A 22,045-nucleotide genomic window follows, 5' to 3' on the forward strand; every position below is an offset into this window, starting at 1 on the left:
TGCGGAAAGGTCATGCGTCATTTCAGACAAAGAATACTTTTATAATCGCCATGCTATTTTTTTTTTTACAATGCAAGCACAATATTCTCTATAGAATAAAATCACCTTCACTAGCTAAGGGTTTCCGATACAGTATGTTCGGTATCTCTCATAAAGGAATGCAGTATATTGGAAACCCTTGGCTAGCGAAAATGGAATAAAATTGATTTCAAATATTTTCTTGTTAGCAAAAAACGTATAGGGGAAATTGGCCCTCCTTGCTTTAGCCAGGCATTGCCACAAACATTTTTTACTTTATAGCACCATTAGCTACATGACACATATCATTATAATCTTTTCAAAGCATTTTTTTTTATGTTGTACATACATGTACGTACATGTATTTACTATGAATGAAAGATCATGTATTGCATAACAAAACTGACATTCGCGTCATACACGTTACAATTGAACGGGTCCCATTGGTTGTGTTTTTCCAGAATATTTTCTTACTCAGTAACTTGCAATGTACAAAACAAGATCATCAGAATTTTCCAAGCAGGTTGTTTCCGGAAAACAGAACTCGGGGGTGTATACATGTTTTTATTTCTTTTTTTGAAATTCCAGCGCGCAACATTACGTCTGCCAACGTTTGAGAACATATGTCGTCACACATGAAGGTGTCTGGAGTGTGTTCTCCCTTCGTAATGCAACCCTGTGACGCGCTATCCCGCGCCTCTTGTCGGTGGTATATACCCGTAATAGAACCGTGGTATTACTCATGTACCCTGTGGGTACGCGCTAAACGGAAGTCGTACTGTAACCTCTATGTGTCAGAACATCAATACGTCACTTGACGGATAGCATATAATTGAAATATACACATTTTTTTGGTCAGAAACAGAGTATCATTGGAGGACTACACATCTATTTAATAGTAATACAGTTTTAGAATTTTAATACAGAGAAGGGATTTTTATAACAAGAAAACATGCGAAATCTAACTTCATTGACCGTGATAGTTGTGTTAATAGGAGTAAGTGTTGCCCAGTTTAATAATTTTAATCAGCAAGGTAATCAACCACCAGGCGGGTTTCCACAGAACTTTGGGCCGCAGAATCAAGGAGGAGGTGGTTTCCAAAATCAGAACCAAGGCGGGTTTCCACCCCAAGCCAACCAGCCCGGTGGGTTTCCAAACCAGGGCCAACCAACGGGTGGAAATTTTCCGCCACAAGGAGGACAACAAGGGGGATTCCCCCCACAGGGCCCGCAGCCGGGAAACAACCAGGGAGGTGGATTTAATCAAGGTGGACAACAGCCAGGGGCATTTCCTAACCAAAACCAAGGAGGATTTCCGACCCCAAACCAGGGAGCATTTCCACCTCCAAACCAGGGAGCATTTCCGCCACAGAACCAGGGTGGTTTTCCAGGGCAGAATCAAGGATTTCCCCAGAACCAAGGAGGTTTTCCACCCCAGGGTCAAGCTGCTGGTCCCACGGCCAACATTCCAGGACTCGGCGGATTTCAGCCAAACGCTATCGGGGGATTCGGAACGGTTGGCAATAGGTTCGGAAACCCATTTGTTCCCGGGAACGTCATTGGAAATAACTTACCCGGCGCAAACGGAGGTGGAAATAACCAGAGTAAGTGGAATATTCATTATAAAAAAAATATTTAATATAAATCTTTAATTCAATTCATTACTGCTACGTTTTTTTGTCTATTTTCCTGTATGATGACTTTTTGAAAATGAAAAATCGTTTTTAGTGTAAAGATCAACAATTAATTTATGAAAATTTACAAAAATACATGTTTTTGAATTCCCCTTCAAAAGACATGTGCGCATTATTATTAATTGTTTCCGAAATATTTGTTTATTTTTCTGTATCTGTTTTATTACTAATCTACCTATCATCGTAATAGATCAGTTCACCGCTGGCGGGCAACTGTTTATGAGCCTTTCACAGAACCCCAACAACTACCGCTATGCTACCTGTTACTTCAACTCGACAGAAAACGCCATAAGGGGAAGGGCCGACTTCAGGCAGTTTGTAAGTTATTTCTTCTGCGTTCTTACTTGTTTCTCTTTTTATTTATTATGGGACTCGGAGAGAGAGAGAGAGAGAGAGAGAGAGAGAGAGAGAGAGAGAGAGAGAGAGAGAGAGAGAGAGAGAATGATTTTTTTTTAAATTAAATAGTTTTATACTGAATTAGTTTTAATTATTATAATTCATTATAACCATTTAAGTGTAAGTAATGTTCTTGAATGGTCAAATAATAATTCTATCATTTTCATTTTTGTAGTTGTTTGGTGACTCGGGAGTGGATATCAGAATTCAAGTGGTGGGACTCCCAACTTCCCCGGTCGACACTCAGAGAGGAATCCACATCCATGAATTTGGAGACATCGGCGAGAGATGTTCCCGTGTGGGTCCTCACTTCAACCCCACCCAGACCCGCCACGGTGGCAGGAACAGCTACCCCTTGTAAGTATCGATGTCTCGGGTGCCACCAAACCTATATATTGAATATATTATTCTCTAAATCTTAAGGAGTGGACGGGCAACGTCCTTGCCTGTACATGACCACTTCTCTAAAGAGAGTAGTAAAATATTATAGAAAAAAAGTTTTGGTTGTTATTTATGTGTTCTTATTTTATTTATGCGTCATTGTTATTTTTTTTATTGTTTCAGTTTGCGTCACGTTGGAGATCTGGGTAACATGCTGCAGTCTGCTCAGGGCGTCGCCTCCACTCAGTTCAGGGACGAGGTCATTTCTCTTCAAGGTCAAGGCAGCATCCTCGGCAGATCTCTTGTGGTAAGGCTATACCCCCCCCCCCCACACACACACACACACATACACCCCATCCCTTCCAATAAATGTAGAATTTCTACATATGGTTTAAACAGCTTACTATCATAGACATTCATCTATAAACACCTCAATATTTTGATATCAAAGAACCTTTTACTTGTCTTTCTAAAACATTATTTAGGGTTTAATGGTTACGAGAAATAACATTATAAATATAGTTTTATATTTTCTTGCAAACATTTCGTGTTTTATAATTTTGTATCAAATTTGATATTCTAAAATAACATAGCCCTGATTTTTTTTCGGTAGGTTAAACTGGAACGTGACGACGAAGGGACAGGGACCAACTCCGCCAGTCTGCAGAACGGGAACGCGCGCACACCCATTGCGTGCTGCACGATCGGCCGCGCCAGCCCCGCTAACTGGAGAACCCCGTACTCTGAGGACGACCTGATGGTCATGTCCGGGGGTGCCTGGTCCCCTAGTACAGGTATAATCGATTTATAGTTGTGTATTTTATTCTGTCAAACCTGTTTGACTGAAAAGTGCAAGATGATGTATGCGATTTTCATAACAGTACTGGCCCCTTTTTTCAAGTAAATACTCAATTTCTAGTCTGAATTTTAAAATTTATGCATATTTCATTTAAGGATTTGAGTTGAAGAATGAGTTGAGTGATTTAAATCGTTTAGTTACGGCGGGGCCTGTCATGAATTTCGCATAGTCGGAAATCCACGGCCAGTTTTGCCTACCCTTTTGTAAAGGAGGCTGCATGACCGAAGTTTTCAACGATTCAGCTCATTCCTGCATATACATGTGATATAATATTTTTTGTTGTTGTTACAGGTTCCAACTCAGACGCAGGTCTTCAAGGAATCCAAACTGGCGGTAACGCACAAGGAACACAGACAAACACCCAGGGCGCACAGACCGGTTTCAACACCCAGGGCACACAGAGCGGTTTCAACACCCAGGGCACACAGACTGGTTTCAACACCCAGGGTACACAGACCGGTTTCAACGCCCAAGGAGCAGGTGCAACGGGAGGATCTAGCTTTAACGCAGCGGGCGGATCACAGTTTTCAAATAATTTCGGAGGTGGATCTAACTCTGGACAAAACTCCTTTGGTTTCTTAGGAAATCAAGGAAAATAAGAGCAAAACAAACCAAGTTTTATAATGTTGTGTGTACATGTGGTGTGAATGTTCCTGAATGCTTTACTATTTATATGATTTTTTGTACAATAAAATCTTTGAAATACAAATCTACCGTAGTCAGTTCCATTTCTTACTATTGAACATATTGGAAAACCATTTAAAGACGTTCTCTCTCGTCGGTGGATTTAAAACATATTTTCAGAGCAAGTTGATCAATACTAGTATCTGACACACTAAAATACTTTAATATATATAAATACAGATAGTTTTTATGAAGACCTCTTTACCCATCAAAACTGAATTTTAACTCTAATCTCGATTATCAAATTATTAAAGGCCTAACAACTTTAAACACATGGTTTTCTCTTGTCTGTTGCAAAAATATGCACCTATCTGCAATTATCGATATCGGACCATGCAACCTCCCCTCCTCTCCAACGACACCACCGATCTGCGTGTATTAAATTGGACACGTGTGATCTCTTGACAATATTAAATATTTATCTTTATCCTACATTTTCTTACTGTTCCGATTCGAAACTCTGCGACGATAGATTTTATTTCATATACATGTAAATGAATTGAGATGACATTTCGACGATAGATAGAAAAAAAACATGACCACTTGAAATATCTACTTCAAGTAATTTTCAGAAATTTGCAGTCGATTATTCACCTTGTCTGACGGCAATAGCTTAAGTCACTTAAAAATTGTATAAAAGTAGGCGTATGCCCCACGTTTTCAAAATTCAATTTTTCATGTTAATTTGTAATTTGGGTAAACGTTGTCAGCAAGAGATGGCGAATATGTACATATCACTTTCTGTAGTACACATTCAATCACACCCAATTTAAAAAAGATAAACATGTTGATGAATGAGTACATAATTCAACACGTCAACATTAGACAACTGATGCAGGCGACCAACAATGCAGGTCATGAATATTGTGTGTGGTTGGGGAGGAGTCAAAATATATTTTCCCATAGATATGAACACTGAATCAGTGCAAACAAAAACTGCATAAAATTTATGATAAGATATTAAAAAGTACCGGTATGTACTGTTAGTAAAGACATTGTATCGATACATATGTTCATCCAAATATCACATCCGCATTGCTGATCATGACAAAGAGCCCAAAGTTCAATGAGAACGAAAACCGTAATATTGCGAGTAATTTCAATCGTAAAACAAGGTGTTTTTTTTTATTTTTCGCAACACTGTTGTGTCCTTAGAAAATATTGACTAATGACTTTAATAAAAATAGTACATACTTTCATCCATACATGTTAATTGTCAAATGTCCCATTTTTATTTTTTACTGATTTAAAATAGCAACTCCCCTTTTAGGCCTCTATAAAACCTTTTTGTGAATTTATTTTACCACCTCTATCGCGATATGCATATGTTTCTTAGTAGTTTGAGATAAAATCACAATACTAGCAAATAATATGAGATATATCACATTTTATTTTATCATGACATTTCAATATTACAACAAAAACATTTCTTTCATCCTCTTTCAACATCATGTTCAATTCCCTTTAAAACAAAAACAGCTCACTGAATAAAAGCTCAACATTATCAGTCATGGTTGCATTTTATGCCCATGAGTATCAAAATGATATGTAATTTTACTTTTGCCTTTTTAAAATGTATATTTCACATTTACAAAATGTCCTATTCTACATGCAACTCATTAGGTCAGTGGAATACATTTTTTGTTTAAATTTGGCCACATTCTATTTTGCTAAATTCAAGAGAGGTTGATCATTGTTAAAAGTCAAGTATTTCATTGTCAAAAGCTCTCATTAACCTACAAATCATTTATGAATCTTATTGCTTTTTAAGATAAACAAAACCAAAATCCAAACTTTCCCCATTCTGAAAAATAAACAGTGTTTTACATGTATACCTTAATATAACCATTTAAGGTAATGGTGAATAAGTGTAAAATATTTATACAAAGTGCCATATCAAATAACGGAAATCTTTTGTATGATTTAAGTTATGAAAAAAATCTATAAATGAACGGAAACAAAAAATGCTACATGTACATTCAGTTATTTTCATTAATTCTCTCTGAAACTTAAAGCAACAAAATGTATAATAACAAATATTTGTATCACAAAAATAAATGAAAGTTAAAAAAAATTGAACCAAAAAAAAAACCACCCCACGCAAACATACAATGAAAACATTTTTAATAAGAAACAGCCAAAATATTTATTTCATGCACCACATTCTTGAAAAATGTTAAAATACTCAATTTCTCACACATAATAATGTACATGTATAAAGTTACATACACATATATTCAGCATGCCACTCTAGACCCTGTTTCAATGAATGTTAACGTTACAATTCATTCACACAAAATCAACAACGATACACAAATGTATCAACAAAAAGACATATTGTTCAAACACTGTAGTATTAACTATAATCTCATATAATGGGGGTATCTTATACCACACATAATCTTCATCAATAAAATATAAGACAATGATTGTACATTTATATACATGTGTCAATATTGTATTAAGCAAATACAAACTTTGGCAAAAAAATATATATAACATCACATTCGAGTAGAAAGTAAAATGTACGTACAATTGAATGCCACAATATCACATTACCAAGCAAAGTTACATCCATTTAAAAAGCTTAATCCATGCCAATGACTGCAAGGTCAAGTATTCATATCCCCCATCCCCAAACCCCACTCAAACCATGTTGCTTAATTTCATTTTTGATATTATTGAGAGTGTAGATAAATAATTCAATTCCTTAGTACATAAGAAATTCCTAAATATCAACTAAATACCTCGGTACTTTTTGGAAAAAAAATATTAAAAATTATATCCATTCCACACCCCCTCTCTTTCTGAAGAAAAACAAAATTGGCGGAGATTGAAAAGGGTACACAAAATTCTTTAGGTAGAATTTCTGGACAAAGTTTTTTACTACCAAACTATATTTTTGATAGCTGAAAGCAGACAACACTTGAAATTTAAATGTCATAGATACATGTACTGTGTACCATGTCCTCTTCTGATGCCAAAAGATGCTTGTGCATTTTATTGTTTAATATAAATGTTTTAGAATGCCATCATTTGCATTATGCGGTGTAAATTTCAGTAGAAAAGTATGGTAGCAGCTTAACATGGTACATGGTACATGTATTATAATAATTAAACAGATGAAAAATATTCCTAAGAATTTTGATTGAACCCACTCTCTTTAAACCATCAATACACTAGCGGTATACAACCAATACCATTGGAGTAAATCAACTTTATCAACAAAAGACCCTAACCTTTCAACCTAAAATAAAGCCTCAAGCATGTCAGCACTAATCAAAGCTGACTGCAAGAAATGGCTGGAATACAAAGCTTGTGTTCAGGAATTTTGATCATTTTTTTTCTTTTGGTCTATTTAAACAAACATTTATTTAACTACAGCACTTGACTTGCTGCACTCTGACTTAGGTAAATAATAGCACCAACAAAGTTCACGCCGGCAGCAATGATAAACACCGGAAACCATCGGCCATGACTCTGAAGAACGAGTTCTGCGGTTAATGGTCCACAGGTGATTCCAGGAATTGTTGCCTGTAAAATCACAGAATGAAATCATTGTAATGAAATCAAAATGTAATGAAATCAAAATGTAATGAAATCAAGCAAAATGTAATGAAATCAATGTAATGGAAACAAAATGTAATTGAAATATGTAATGCATATACATACATGTACAATGACCTTTATAAAATACACAAAAATTTCAAAGTGATTTGATGAAAACAAAAACCATCACTAATTAATATATATAATGCCCTTAACAGAACTATGAAAATTGCAAAGTGATTTTTGTTAAAGAATTTTATCTGACTGCATTTACCGGTACACTATATAGACGACTAGCTTCCACAAAAAACCATTTATTTAATTTGACCCTGTCTTATCTGAAAAACCTGTCTACTCTCACATAAAGAGGTTTCACTGCATTATGTTTTTATTTTCAGAATCAATATATTGTGTATAAACATCAGAACAAATTTACATATGACTTGTACTTGCTCGAATTGAACCAAAACTACTCATTTCATAAGTTTTTGTAGATTTACTGAATTTTCCTTCTTGAGTTTTACTGACCAGTGTGTTGGAGATGGCAAAAGTGATCCCGGCATGATTCGGGGCCACCTCTGCATGATTACTTAAATGTCCTGATGAATTACAAGCACTCAATCCTAGTGACAGGGAAACAAAGCTAAAAATAAAAAGATTCCAATTAAATACATGTAGTAATTAATTTCAAAACAAAATTTATTGCTGACAATATCTTTTCTAACTACATATTTCTTGGTTCGACAGAACCAAATAATACCAAAAAATAATCAAGTTCATGTATGTAAGTTGTTTTAATTTGGTTTATAACTTGTTTGTATATACATGAAGATGTGCAGGTATTTTAAAACTAAAGAAAACTTAAATAACGATTTTACTCTTATGCAGAATGGTAAATGGTGATAGGACATGTTATAATCACTCTGGCAGAGCAACAAGTATGATTAAACACATAAATTGCAAAAAAAAAATCAATCAATAAATTGAAAAGAAATCTACTACTAATTAAGTGATAAAGTTTTATTTTACATATACAATGTACTTACAAAACAGCAAGGGATAAATTATTCACAGCGCTGAAAAATAAAATAAATAATCCTGGTCCAAGGAGACCTATGCTGGTCATTAGTCTTCTCACCGACAGCAACGTCCACTTGTCCCTTGTGATCAGGGAGTCGGCAAAATGACCAGCGCCTGAAAAGTAGGACAAAGAACTTAATGTGCATGTACTTTTATAATGTGATTCAGGTAAATGACTGATAGTACTACATGTATATAATTAAGATACAATGTGTACACATGCAATGAGTTAACTATGAAAGCAGTAAACTAATTTGTTAAGCAATTCATAATTTGAAATGAGATAAGAATTTTATACCAGTATTTGTGATCTGATTTCACAAGTTAATTGTCATGAAAAGAGTTATTGACTGGGTGTTCAAGGCAGTTCACACATCGAATACATCTATTCCAACTAAAATTCCTTAAACTCTACTTTTATTGTAGTGTTGTTACTCAGGCATCTGACTTTAAAAATATTTTATTTTATGATAAGATTATAGTACAGGGAAAAATCTTATCATAATAAAACAATTTTAATATCAGGCGCTTGTGTTTTGTAAGTATCGAAAGCAAAAAAATCTCACCCATTCCGACTAGAGAATTCATGATATAAGGCACCGCTGTAAACATTATATGACTTTTCTCTGCTCCCAATGTGCGAGTCATATATGTTGGCAGCCACTGCATTATTATGTAATTGGACCAGTTCATGCTGAAATGAGCTATATAAATGGACCACAGCGGCCAATGGCATAGGAACTCTCGCCAGGACACATTGTTATTATTGACCTGTAAAAAGAACAGAGTTAAAATGAAAATCGAAGACCTAATGCAATATTCCTGTTATATTAATTTTTTTTTAGAATGGTTGCATTTGCAATATTGAAAAATCCATTCCACATAGAAGGAACTCATGTCTTTAAGAAAACCTCAGTTTTACTTCCTACAACAATTCTAGGTTCATATTTTGTAAAAACATCCCCCCCCCCCAAATAATATTAATTGAAAACCTTGGGTGGATCCACAAAATCCTCCTCTGTTGACGTCCTGATCTCTTTGTACATGACTATCCACAGAAATACCCACACAAAACCCATGAACCCAAATAAATAAAACATCCACTCCCAATCCAGATGAGGGCATAGCTGCAAAAAATGATACAAGTCATTGTATAATCTCTTTTTACTCACAATATCACAGTATCAATTACGGTACTTTAAAACAATTCTTGATTCTACCATAATCAATATTTGTTCCAATTTATTTGACACTAAATTTACACTGATGTATTGTACAAACATGAAAATGTGAAAAATTTTGGAAAAAAAATGAATTTAATTCATTTTTACATACATTCTATTGTTTTCAAGGGAGATGGAAAATTTGATTGGAAATCAAAGTGCCACAAACATATATATTGTAAAAAAAAAACTTCATTATATCAGGAGTATTATGTAGGAATAATTAACAAAATGAGCTCTCAGATTTCTCTGTTTGTAAATCACCTTACCACTGAGGCAAAAGTTTGGCCAATTGAGCCAAACGCAACCAGGTAGCCAAAAGCCCTTGACCTCTCTTCACATGGAATGGCATGAGAAAAAATGTGAAAAATTGTGGGTAGACCTGTAAGCAAAAGTGCAACAAATGTAAAATTAGTTTTTCAAGACAAATACACATGACATTTAATCTACCAGATGTTAAATGATATTACAATTTACTTGAATGTCCCATTGTTTAGTCTTACTGACAAGACAATAATACAATTATATTAACATGAATACCTAATCCTTCTCCTAGTCCCAACAGAACTCTTGATAGAATTAAGGCGTGAATGGAATGAGCAAAGAAGGGGACGAGAAACGTTGACAAAGACCAGAGAAGAACAGCAATGGTCAGCATCATCTTTCCCCCATACTTTTTGGCTCCACTACCACCAATCACCTAAAAAGTAGTGGTAAGTAACAATAAGGACAGTTTAATATGACACCTGGTTCTTGTCTTAATACTGAATTACATTAAGCCTTATGAAAATTAAATGAAAATTTCATTTAAACATCCAATAACATAATCTTTCAGAAGTTTTCTTTACATTATTGTAAGCAATGAACCTTTTCATACAATTAAACTGCCAGATGCATTGAACATTGCTACGTTTATGATTGATCAAGTTGTGAAATAGTTACAATAAGAAAGAATGAGGTTACAGCCTGCTTCCGACGTTTTTTCTCTTATTTTTTTTTTTTATAAGGCATATATGATTTCTTTTACATTATCAAACTATAAATTCCTAGCTGAGAGGAATTAATGTGCATGTAAAGTTGTTAGAAGAATCTCTCGTGAAAATAAAAGCCTCATTTTCAATTGTCTGACAATTCTAAAATAGAGAATAACAACAAAAGTTTGATGCTTGCTATTTCATATTATGCTGATTTGATACAAAACAGTAAAAATGCGTAATTAAATGCTTATGTTGGATAAAGAATCTACAGTATTTACATCAATCGAACATTCTTCATTGCTTTTGTTTTACCTGGCTACTCATATACCCAACTGCAAAGGAGCTAAGCACCCATCCCTGTCCATGTAGATCCCATTTGTATTCATCTGCCATGGGCACTATAGCAATAGGCATGATAACTCTGTCTGCAGAGTTGATGAAGTTGGCAATAGAACATAATGCTATTGCATGAGATGCCCTGCTCAACATTTTGTGTTTCCTTGATTCTCCAAGAACACTGTCACATCATCATTCTAATTGAAAGAATATGAATGGCATCAATTACTGTTCATGTGATGGTTAAAATGAACTTCTTGATCAAATACCAAATGTCTCATAATTTCCCTTTTGAACCATCTTATTAAAGCATGTTAATTCAGTCAATCATTTTGAAAAAATTACAATAAAATGTAACACATGGATAAGTGTATGTTTCATCTACAGGAAATCGCAGTATGGTAATTCTTTAAGGAAAACTTGGACGAATGTGGTCCATATGAAAAGGGTCTAGTAAATTTTATCGATCTTACTTAAAATATCGATCAGGTTTATTTCTTACAGTTGTTTTCTAGTGGTCGAAGACGTGGCAAATCCATCACAGCAGTTGACAATAATAACTCAAGCAAAACCGCTTATATCATTAAGAACCTTATCTATGCTTAGTTGGTTACAAATAGTGTGTTGTGTGTTGTGAATAATTTTTTGATAATAAACATTTCCCTATGTTTATAAGTATATCCTTTTCTTTTAAAGAATATACCTCAAATAATCTTTGCAATGTTAATTTTTTTTAATGTTACAGGAGGCTTATATTGCTACAATCTGAACCGAAACTGGTATTAATCCGGATTGCTTGCTGGCATATGGAAGAAAATTGAAACAGACACGTGCATCGTTTTTGTAAGGGATGGGGGCGGGGTAGCCTCTCCCATAAAATCTTTTCTATCAACATTTTCTTTAAAAAAAAATGCAAAAAAAGGAGAAGAAAACGAGGAAATCGCATATCATGAACACCCTTAACCGTGGTTGTGGTGGTGGAGGTTGGGGGGGGGGCATATACCTATAACTTTCCTTCATTCCACTTCGATTTATTTTACACCTCCCCCAAAATATGGGGGATGGAGGAGGGGGGGGGGCTTAATTATAATTCAATTTTCTATATGTAGATTTGAGAAAGAAAAAGTTTGCCGCGGAACACACCCCCCCTCCCCGACAAGAACCTGAGAAATAAGCATAGTTCAACTACTTTAATTAATCAATATAACTAGACACGATCTCGTTGCGAGCAACGAGGAGGTCTTCCGTCCGATTTTTAAAAGGAAATCTGACATCATCGACTTTGATTTTCGACACAAAAAAACATGATATGGAAAAAGGAGTGAAGTACTTATTTTTTTGTATCGCTTTTTATAAGTTCTTTTACATTGCTTTTTAAATACATGTACTTGCATTTCTTCCAATTAAGATAGAAAAGATTGAACTTGTTTACCACTGTCCCCTAAAAACCCTAATTAGACTGCGCAAGAGGAAATTATTTTATTGTTAGGATATATAAATGTATTATACTTAATTCAGCTTAAATAACCTTTCTCAAAACAGCTCTCAGTAAAGGGCTATAGATAAATGACTTATAAGAACCCTTTGGCCCCTTAATTTAAGGGACCAGTCCCTTTTTCTTGAAATCAATTGAAAGGTCATTTAAGTCTGAACACATTTTGTCAACAAATGTTTAGATATTCGTTACCGTTCTTGAGATATATGGAAAAGAACTTTTTAGGGGCCAATCCCTTATCTCCTTATAGGGGCCGTTTAACGAAATTTTGAAGGTTTCATAATGTTAAGAACATCATTCTAAACAACTTTTCTTCTGTGCTGCATTTCAAAATATTTTTCCTTTCTGAGAAATGATTGATCAAATTTTGGAATTTTGGCCCCTAAAAACCCCTAATTACATAACACATGATATAATAATTACATAGCTGTAAGATAAACATATTTGCTACTATAACATTTCACAAAATATCTTTCAGTAAAGAACTATAGATAAAAAAAATGTAGAGTCCTTCGGTCCCCTAATTTTAGGGACCAGTCCCTTTTTCTTGATATTAAATGAAAGGTATAGTAAATATAAACCTTTTTTACTTCACAAAATATTTTTCAGAAAAGAGATAAACAAAGAAAACCCGAAAAGATAACGACGTTTTTTAAATCTCAAATTTCCGGTCCAGGCGAGCTTCAGCGCCTTTTGAGTCAGACAAAAATGAATGCCTAAAGACACATCTACAATCTTTCGACTGCAATTCCTGGAAGTTTGAACTCAATATCTTCAATCATTAAAGAGAAGATCCCAGGACAAGCCGACCCTCTAAAAATCGCTAAAACGTCAATATCTCAAAAACGAAAATGACGTCATCAAAATAGAAAATTCCGTATAAAGTTTAGATCAGTATCTATCATATCATAAGTTTAATGAAAATCGGTTGAGTCGTGTTTGAGAAATCGCGTGCAAAAAGACCTTAATAACAACCCCTTACAAGTTATATGGTAACCAAAAATAATACACACAATGGAAGTTACAGAAATTGTGAACAAATATGAAACTACCATAGTAAAATTAGCCCCCCCCCCCCTCCAAAAAAAAAAACAAACAAAAAGACCCCCAAAAAACAATAGACCTCCGACCCTTATCACGGGCAAACAAAATTTAACCTAAAAGATATCAGAAAATACTTTTTTTCATTTCCATGTATTTTGACTTGAAAAGGGGTGTACTAACATCTTTCCCTAATTTTCAGTCTGAATTTTCGTGTTTAATTTTTTAAAAAGCTTTTATGCCGACTTAAAATCAGCGAAGGGTGCACCGACATAAAGTAGTAGTATTTGATTAGAACCTGGGTTCGACGCACTAACACTTCCTCATTCTTGTGTACCAAAATAATGAAAAGATTGGTTCAATGACATAACTATCTGATTCTTTTGAAACGCAGTTTCAAACTCTGCACTCTTTCTATCATCTCGAACAAGGTGAATCAATGTAGAAACGTTATGCAAAAAATCAACAAAAGAACCAGTCTTGCAGAGACGTTTACTTGGAAAAAAATTTCAATAGATTATGAATTAAGAGCAACAGGTGAAATTTGATCTTAAACTGCGTTTCAGTTTTGGAATCAAACAGGAAGAATAAACGAACCGGGCCTCTCCAGGGTAACTCCCACATCCCGGCATTCCAGTCTGACACCACACCTTTATAGTCAAGGAATCGCAATGGCTGAAGACCAGGTAACTGTTATTAATATGCACTAGACTACTTACTAGTAGTTATTTTATTTATTAATAATCTGATACCATTTTTATGCATATATTTCCCCCGAATATTGGTTACATTCAATTTTGTTTTGTTAATAAAAAGAGCGAAAAATAGGACATATGACGTAAAGGCATTTGTTAAATCAACGTTACTTAAGACTAAAACTTTATTAATTTGCCTGCATAAGAACAGTTAACTATTGTTTGTAAGATTTTATAAAATAATTTAAATAGTCAACCCCTCCCCCAATCAACATTTTCTTTAGGATATTTCTTTACTTAATGAAGTGTGAGATAAAACAGAAATAAGTAGATGTAAAGAAACATCACACCTTATCGTTAGATTTTTAAGAAAAATCGACAGGGCGAACGATTGACATGATTAACTTAAACACTTTAAATACATGTTATGTAAAATTTATGAGAGAAGACATTTCAGGGATGAGTGAATATACATGTAAATAGAAATAAGAAAATGTAAACTTTCCTTATCCTCTTTTCTCCAGGCAACCGAGTGCAAATAAAAATTTATTTATAAATCCGTCAAAAAATACATACATATATTAATAAAGCACATTGATCATAATTACATAAAGCGTTGTCTTGTAGTACATGCACATCAATTGTTTGCTCCGCACTAGCTGATACTATATTCAACATGACTCACTGTACATGTACTCAAACTTCTTAATTAAGGAGTTTGTTTACTAAGTATCGGTTCATAGTTTCATGGGGGGGGGGGTGATTTTGTAAAATATTACCGACAACTTAATGTAAGGACAACGCAAAATAAAGTACATGTATCTAGCTAACAGTTGGAGAAACAAGTCAAAACTAGCTCAATTATTTATAGATATATAAATCTTGTTTTAAAAACAGCAAACCCAAGTGTTCTGCTGTCATCACTTTAATATTAGAAGAAAAAAAATGTTTTGCAAGTCACAAGATCAATAACGAATTAGGCATGCAGTCATCCTGTTTAAAAGAAGTTTAGCGAAATGCCCCACTGAAAATAAAATATGAATCGATTAAAGAACTTGATCGTCAACGGCGCAATATGTCGCCAAGACACTTCTGGAAATAATAACCAAATGGCGGGTGCTAATTTTTCTTTTGAGCAAAGAATACGCATGCCAATGAAAAATATTATGGATAAATGCACTCGCACTGGAAGTTCAAATCTTGGTCAAATTGCAAATAGTTTTTAGCGTTTCCCCGAATTTGTCAATTTACTGTCTATCATCAACGAAAGCCCTAGATTTATATTTATTTTACTAAAATTTTGAAATTTTGAAATTTCTTTTTAGATGGTAACATCAGCTCAGCACTATTTGGAATGCGGCAATGAAGGTTGTGGGAAGAACTGCCAGTTTTACTGCAATCCATGTCACAGAAGATTGTGTGAAGAATGCAAAGATGAACATCAGAGGAATCCAATGACAAAGCCTCACGAAGTAGTCCTATTTAATCAACGTAAACGTCAACTTCCGGTGAAGAAATGCACGCTCCATCCTACTCGAAATATAGATATTCTTTGCAAAGAATGCAATGTGCCCTTATGTTCCAAGTGCTCAACGATGGAAAAACACCAAGGACATACATTCAATGATCTGGAGGACATCTTTGCAGGGAAGTTTGAATCTAATAGTAAGAAAATCTCCGAAATCCAAGGATATTTCCTCGCAACAGCACAAGACTTGAAAAAGGAAACCGAGGAAGATGGCAAAGAAATAAAAAAGATTATGGACAGCATTAGAGATTCTATAAAAGATGAAGCCGAGTCTCTCAAGAGTCTGGTAGACAAAGCAACTTCAGAAAAATTGGAACATGCCAATTTAATTGAAGACTCACTTCTCAAACAGTTAAAACCACAAGAAACAACTTATAAAGAATACATTGCATACCTTGAAACACTTGTTGGGGATCTTCGTGGCAACTTTCCCATAACCGATGGCGGAGGTTCATCTGTTGCATGCAGCCTGGAGATCAAACCCATACCAGAAACAACCAAACCTAATCTACCGAAATACAGATTTGGCCAATTCAGCAAAGATAATGTTGGCAAATTACTTGGAAGTATAGTTGTTCCTAGCGTTAAAGAGGAAAAAAGAAAAATAAAACCCATGGAAAAGGATTCTTCTTCACAGTTGAAACCTGCAGGGGCGCAGGGAGAACCAGAACAAAGAGCTGACGCGATAAAGAGGCCAATTGTCTCCGAGGTGAGGGCGTTCAAAGTACCAGGTGTGGACAGCACTTGGTATTTGTCTGTGGATAAATCAGGCAGAGTCTGGGCCAGTGATGATGGTGGTAACCTTGTCCAAACAGACCCAGAAGGTAATCAGCTACAGAAGATACAGACCAGTGGTAAAGATGAGGGCTACCACACAGTCACACCGACCGGGGACCTGCTCTACGCAGACAAGATAAAAAAAATTATCAATAAGATACCACAGAATAATAGAATCAGTAAATTTTTTAAAACGGGGGACTGGGAACCACTCAGCATTCACTCCTCCCACATCAACGGGGACGTACTGGTGGGCATGAGAAAGGACAGGGAGGCTAAAGTCACCAGGTATAAAAACGGGAAAGAAATACAGAACATACAGATGGATAACAAACGTCAAGCTATGTATAATTCTCCATTGTACATCACAGAAAACGACAATGGAGATATATGCGCATCCGACGATGAAAAGCAAGCGGTAGTAGTGGTCAGTAAAGCAGGATATCACAGGTTCTCCTATAGAGGCCAAGAGCCAGAATTCCATCCTTATGGAATATGCACCGACTGTTCTGGAAACATCCTAATTAGTGTTGGGCTTTTATCAAATGGCACTGTAGAAATCATTAGTCAGGACGGCCATTTTCTGAGTCGGCTATTCGCAATGGACCAAGAGATAACGTCTCCACGTTGTGTATGTGTGAGTGATAAAAATAATCTGTATGTTGGACAAGAAATGTCTAACAAGGTGAAAGTGTTCAAGTATGAATTTAAGTAACTCTCAATATTTACAGAACCTAAAAGACAGCAAGCTTGCAGAGACCCCTTTTGTTATATAACACATGGACAACTCTTGACTGAATGTGAGCTATGACAAAAGGCCAAGGTTATGTACTTTTGATTGTGAGTGATTTCGATGTTTTGATATGTCGTTTTTATTTTTTTTTTATATTTTGGCATATTTCAAGATATTCGTAGTTATGCATTTATCTCTATTGCATGCACCTATTTTAAAATAAATCTACAATATTCTACATGTTAAGAAAGATTGAAATGCGACTTACTTTAAATAGTGTTCAACTGAACTAAAAAAAATAAAATGCTGTTATCGGCACCATCATTTTTTTGTTTGTTTTGTTTGTATATGTCGCAATATTTACATAACGTATGAAAACAAAATATGTATTAGCCCCACCCCTCTCAGTCTGAATGAAAAAGGAAAATGTTTGAAGAATGATAATTTTTAGTTCACCTGAACCGAAGGAACAAGTAGGCTTCTCCGATTACCTATTGTCATGCCTCTGTCGATCGGTATAGCGTCTATAAACCTTTACAATTTTTACTTCTCTTTTTACAAGACGCATGTGTCCAATTTCAAACAAGCTTGCCACAGACTATCCATATAGGAAGGAAAATCTAAATTTCTAAAATATAGGACAAAACCCCTATTAATGGGAAGTGAAAACAACAACAACTGGCAACTGCAATAGCAATGGTACTATTTAAAAAAAAAAGGAGAAATTTAGAACTGTAAATATATCTATATTTATTACATACTTAGTAATTAACAAATATAGGGTTTTTGCATATGTGATACGGATGACATCCCAAAACTCATATTGGCCTCCGGGGCTGATACAGGTTATCAGCCCTAGTGCCTATACGGATCCGTATCACACCCCAACTGAACTCATCTGCCTTTTTTCGTGTTAGCATTTGTGCATGTTTACATCCAAAAAATAAAACATTGTTATAGTCGACATTTTTAGGTGCAGTTGAAAACTTCAGTTTTGGAGCAGTTAATTTTAAAACACTAGGAAATTCCAGTTCTGTAGTTACATGTTTGGTAAAACAATAAGATCTTATTTTTTTAATACATGTACAGACTACTTTAAAATAATATTGAAAAAAAAATTAATTTGTTCAAGTTGATGCCTCTTTAATTTGTTATTACTAGGTATGTAATAAATATAATAATAAATACCCTTTTCAATATCACAGCCTGTATCAGCTCTCGACAAATATAATCCCTCAGGCCTTCGGGCTGATATTGGAGTCTCGAGCTGATGCAGGCTGTGATATGGAAAAGGATATGTATTATTCTCTATAAATTTCCATATTTATTATGCATATTTTTTTCTATATAATGGAACTCCAATAAATTTCTAAGATTAAATAGCGGGAATCATACTTAGTGGATGTAAATATATTACTTTAAACAGCATTAGGGCCACGGGTTGACAACGTTTTATGTTCATCCAGTCTCAAAGAAATGAACCGAAACTAGAATACAATGGTGATATTTTATATTCGAAAGGGAAATAAAGAAAAAAATTGCATTGCCTGTTTGCATATCGTTTGTCGTTCACTCCACTCCGCGGTTTATACGCGGATCCCAAACGGCGGAGGACGGATTGTAGCTGGGTTGGAAGATGAAACAGAACTGCTGTCGTGTTGTAAATTTTGAATAAACTGAGTGGGTGTAAATACAAAAAATTACAACATGTCAACTCAATTTATGAATTTTGTATTTACACCCAGCCTGTGAATTCAAAATTTACAACATGGCACTTCGGGTGGAGCAGCTAAATTTGTGACGTGTTAGAGTTCATATTATCTTACACTGCATGCCAGTGTTCGCAGGGTTATGGTTTATCTTGATTTATTAACAAAGTGTTTATTAACGATGTTATATTTACATCTAATAAGTATGGTTTCCCCTATTTCTTACGGAAACTAATTGCAATTCACAGCTATATCGAAACTGAAAGGACTAAAATCTACATGACTGCACGAATTAATCATGAAGATGTCAGACTCAAATTCCCGGCATAGAAGTCGACTTGTCTGTTTCTTTTATCCAACGTGCCGATGTACATTAACAATAATTTAGTTAATTTTACTTATACGACCAATTTATTAATTTGTTATAGGAAAATGTAACCCGTGTATTTTTTTCCATCACGATTGCTTCGTGCATCCTTTGAATTAAAATTTTGAGAACTCCACTTGTCATTTGAAAAAAAAAATCGAGTCGAGATTTTTATTTTCTGTCAAGAACCTTAATTTACGGAGATAAACAGCACTGTAGAACTTAGATATTTATATGATATAACACTGTAAATACCACAATAACGTGAAAACAAATGTAAAGTATATATATTTTTTCTACTCTTGGGCTATTAATTCAGGTTAAGAAATTGTTATAAATGGCCAATTTAACAAAACTTTCCAATTATAAACTTAACAATTATGTATATATTTTATTAACTTAGATCTCCTCTTCGTTAAAATTGAATTGAAAGCCAACAATGTCTAACCAAAAGTCTTGTCTATAAAAATTGTTAGATTATTTATTTATATTTGTATATTCAGCTAAACAAGTAATAGAATTATATATTCATGTATATAAAGCTAATACAGAAAACAACTGTGTAGAGGTTTTCATGATAAATATTTTAATAATAGAGTTTTAATTATGAGTTTAGACGGAGAGGGAAGATTAAATACTAGTATATGGATTAAACATACTTGCAAATTCTATAAACGAGGAAGTGCAAAGCGGATCCAATTTCATCTTTGCCCCGTCTTACCAAAGTCGAAAACACACTACCAAAGCCATTGAAAAATGCATTAAATTACACTATGTGTGTTGTAAAATATTGTGGATTTTGAAATAACATCTTAACTTTGGAGTCATATCAACCGGGAATTATCATTATAAATTTGTATCAAACTTCAATTTGGCGCAGAAAATTTAGAGGTCTTATCTTTTAATAAAAAGTCAATGCACTGACGCCCGTCTTTCATATTCAGCTTCTTTATGACTTTCATAATAAATGATAAATATGATGTAATTTATAATATTTTGATCGTCATGTTTATACATGTATTTCAAAAAATGGACCGTACATTTTTTTTTTTCGGGATCCTTTAACCTTTTTTTTTTTTTTTTTTTTTTTTTTTACTAATTTACACTTAGTTTGCTTGTGAATATGAACGACAAAAGATAAAATGAGCTCATGTTAATTGGGTCTAAGAGATCAAAGATTAATAATTGGGGAAGTAGATAACACATCTTGTCAAGTCTCATCTTTCGTCATTTCAAAGTCTGACAACACTTGTGTCATATCGATGTTATATGTGGAGTTCTGCAAAAAATTGTAAGCAAGTGTTTTAAGTTATATATATCATTTGAAATTTAAAAAGCAATTACAATGTATGTAGGAATTGTTGCATACTTAACTAATTTTGTTTGAACTCCTAGCTTGTGAATGTATTTTTGTCGTACCTTTATTTTCAAAAGTGTTTGACTGAAAGATCTAATGAAAAGCCAGTAATGATAAGCTAAACATTTTCTCCACTTTTTTTTTTCAACTTCTGAAATTTATTCCCTCTTTGTTTTACGATTAAATATTGTTTTTAATATTAATCCCATGTATATGTCAAAATATCTGCTAATTTTGCACTTCATTTACTCCAATGTGTAAATTAAACAGTGAGGGTAACTGTAATCCCGTTGATACGCAAGTGCAAACTATTAGTAAATCTAAATTATTTGAAACACATCATAGGGGCCCATCTTTCTCTAACATTTACTTTATATATGTTACAAGAACTAAAACCATTTTAACAAGGCCTTGGACCTTTAGTAGGATGTAACTATCCATTTCTTGCATCAAAACATGTTTGAAATGACGCTGGTTTCAAACGAATTATACACCGACTGCGTACTGTAGTGTTATCCCAAAAGCCAGACAAATCTTGTTGATTTCAAGGAGCCATGGCTGAATGGCCAACAGTGATATATATATATACAGGCCTACGTCACAATGCTGTTTGACACAACTACCCAAAGTCCAAGCTCTTGTTAAAATGGTTCTGTATATTTGCGGATATAGTTTCAATTATCACAATATTAATCATCGTTGAATTCAGCATTGTCCAAAAGTTACTTTTCGGTATATTTACACTTTTAAAAAATGCTATTCACAAAGTCGACGTTCTTAATAATAAAAACTATGATTATAATGAAATAAAATCTGTTAAGAGTGGGGCATCTAACGTTATAGTTTGCAAGTAACAAGTTTATACCTTGGTGTGGAAATAGTAGTTATGCTATGGACTTAACTAATCACAGCCCGTGTCGTTTGCAAGACGCAATTTTAACACTATTTTCCTAGATTGAAGTGTGGAGAATTTTGACCTTTAAGTACGTTAGAGTTTTGTCTCGAATGCTCATCCATCATGTGCGAATTGAAGAACAAGGAGCCAGTTATTAAATAGACCTATTATTGGTTTCGTGCATTCAAAAATGCATATTGTATATAATCTGATATAATAAATTAAGGCATTTTTTCAGATGGCGACATCTT

At 34.3% G+C, this 22,045-nt stretch overlaps 3 protein-coding genes across 4 annotated transcripts; 2 read left to right on the forward strand and 1 right to left on the reverse strand.

Annotated features, from left to right (window-relative positions):
• Positions 1-872: 872 nt before the first annotated feature.
• On the forward strand, positions 873-4,057 carry LOC105333667 (uncharacterized). The gene is made up of 6 exons (XM_011436741.4): positions 873-1,622; positions 1,903-2,030; positions 2,284-2,465; positions 2,673-2,796; positions 3,103-3,283; positions 3,640-4,057. The coding sequence occupies exons 1-6, from the start codon at positions 971-973 to the stop codon at positions 3,945-3,947; spliced, it is 1,575 nt and encodes a 524-aa protein (XP_011435043.3). The 5' UTR covers positions 873-970; the 3' UTR covers positions 3,948-4,057.
• Positions 4,058-5,402: 1,345 nt separating this feature from the next.
• On the reverse strand, positions 5,403-11,818 carry LOC105333666 (sialin). Of its 2 annotated transcripts, none has more exons than XM_011436739.4 (9): positions 11,700-11,818; positions 11,174-11,394; positions 10,425-10,584; positions 10,154-10,266; positions 9,654-9,788; positions 9,228-9,432; positions 8,628-8,775; positions 8,110-8,224; positions 5,403-7,566 (listed from the first exon to the last, which is right to left on the reverse strand). In XM_011436739.4, the coding sequence occupies exons 2-9, from the start codon at positions 11,348-11,350 to the stop codon at positions 7,411-7,413; spliced, it is 1,209 nt and encodes a 402-aa protein (XP_011435041.1). In that variant the 5' UTR covers positions 11,351-11,394; positions 11,700-11,818; the 3' UTR covers positions 5,403-7,410. The 2 variants fall into 2 exon arrangements, with proteins under 2 accessions (XP_011435041.1, XP_011435042.1); XM_011436740.4 differs by having other exon boundaries at positions 11,671-11,794.
• A 2,457-nt stretch (positions 11,819-14,275) lies between these two features.
• On the forward strand, positions 14,276-17,546 carry LOC117684402 (E3 ubiquitin-protein ligase TRIM71-like). The gene is made up of 2 exons (XM_034456434.2): positions 14,276-14,419; positions 15,754-17,546. Exons 1-2 carry the CDS (start codon positions 14,405-14,407, stop codon positions 17,446-17,448), a joined length of 1,710 nt encoding a protein of 569 aa, XP_034312325.2. The 5' UTR covers positions 14,276-14,404; the 3' UTR covers positions 17,449-17,546.
• The last annotated feature ends 4,499 nt before the right edge of the window (positions 17,547-22,045 follow it).

The sequence above is a fragment of the Magallana gigas genome, chromosome 7 (genome assembly GCF_963853765.1).
Source record: "Magallana gigas chromosome 7, xbMagGiga1.1, whole genome shotgun sequence".
NCBI classification, from domain to species: Eukaryota; Metazoa; Mollusca; class Bivalvia; order Ostreida; family Ostreidae; genus Magallana; species Magallana gigas.

Bases quoted from the DNA above. Each gene is read 5' to 3' on its own strand.
- LOC105333666 (XM_011436739.4), bottom strand. From the start codon at position 11,350: ATGTTGAGCAGGGCATCTCATGCAATAGCATTATGTTCTATTGCCAAC. The intron at 10,267-10,424 runs GTATTCATGTTA...TTTTGCTTACAG, and splicing joins GGGACTAGGAGAAGGATTAG to GTCTACCCACAATTTTTCAC. The intron at 9,433-9,653 runs GTTTTCAATTAA...TTCTTTTTACAG, and splicing joins ATTTTGTGGATCCACCCAAG to GTCAATAATAACAATGTGTC.
- LOC105333667 (XM_011436741.4), top strand. From the start codon at position 971: ATGCGAAATCTAACTTCATTGACCGTGATAGTTGTGTTAATAGGAGTA. The intron at 2,466-2,672 runs GTAAGTATCGAT...TTATTGTTTCAG, and splicing joins GGCAGGAACAGCTACCCCTT to TTTGCGTCACGTTGGAGATC. The intron at 3,284-3,639 runs GTATAATCGATT...TTGTTGTTACAG, and splicing joins TGCCTGGTCCCCTAGTACAG to GTTCCAACTCAGACGCAGGT.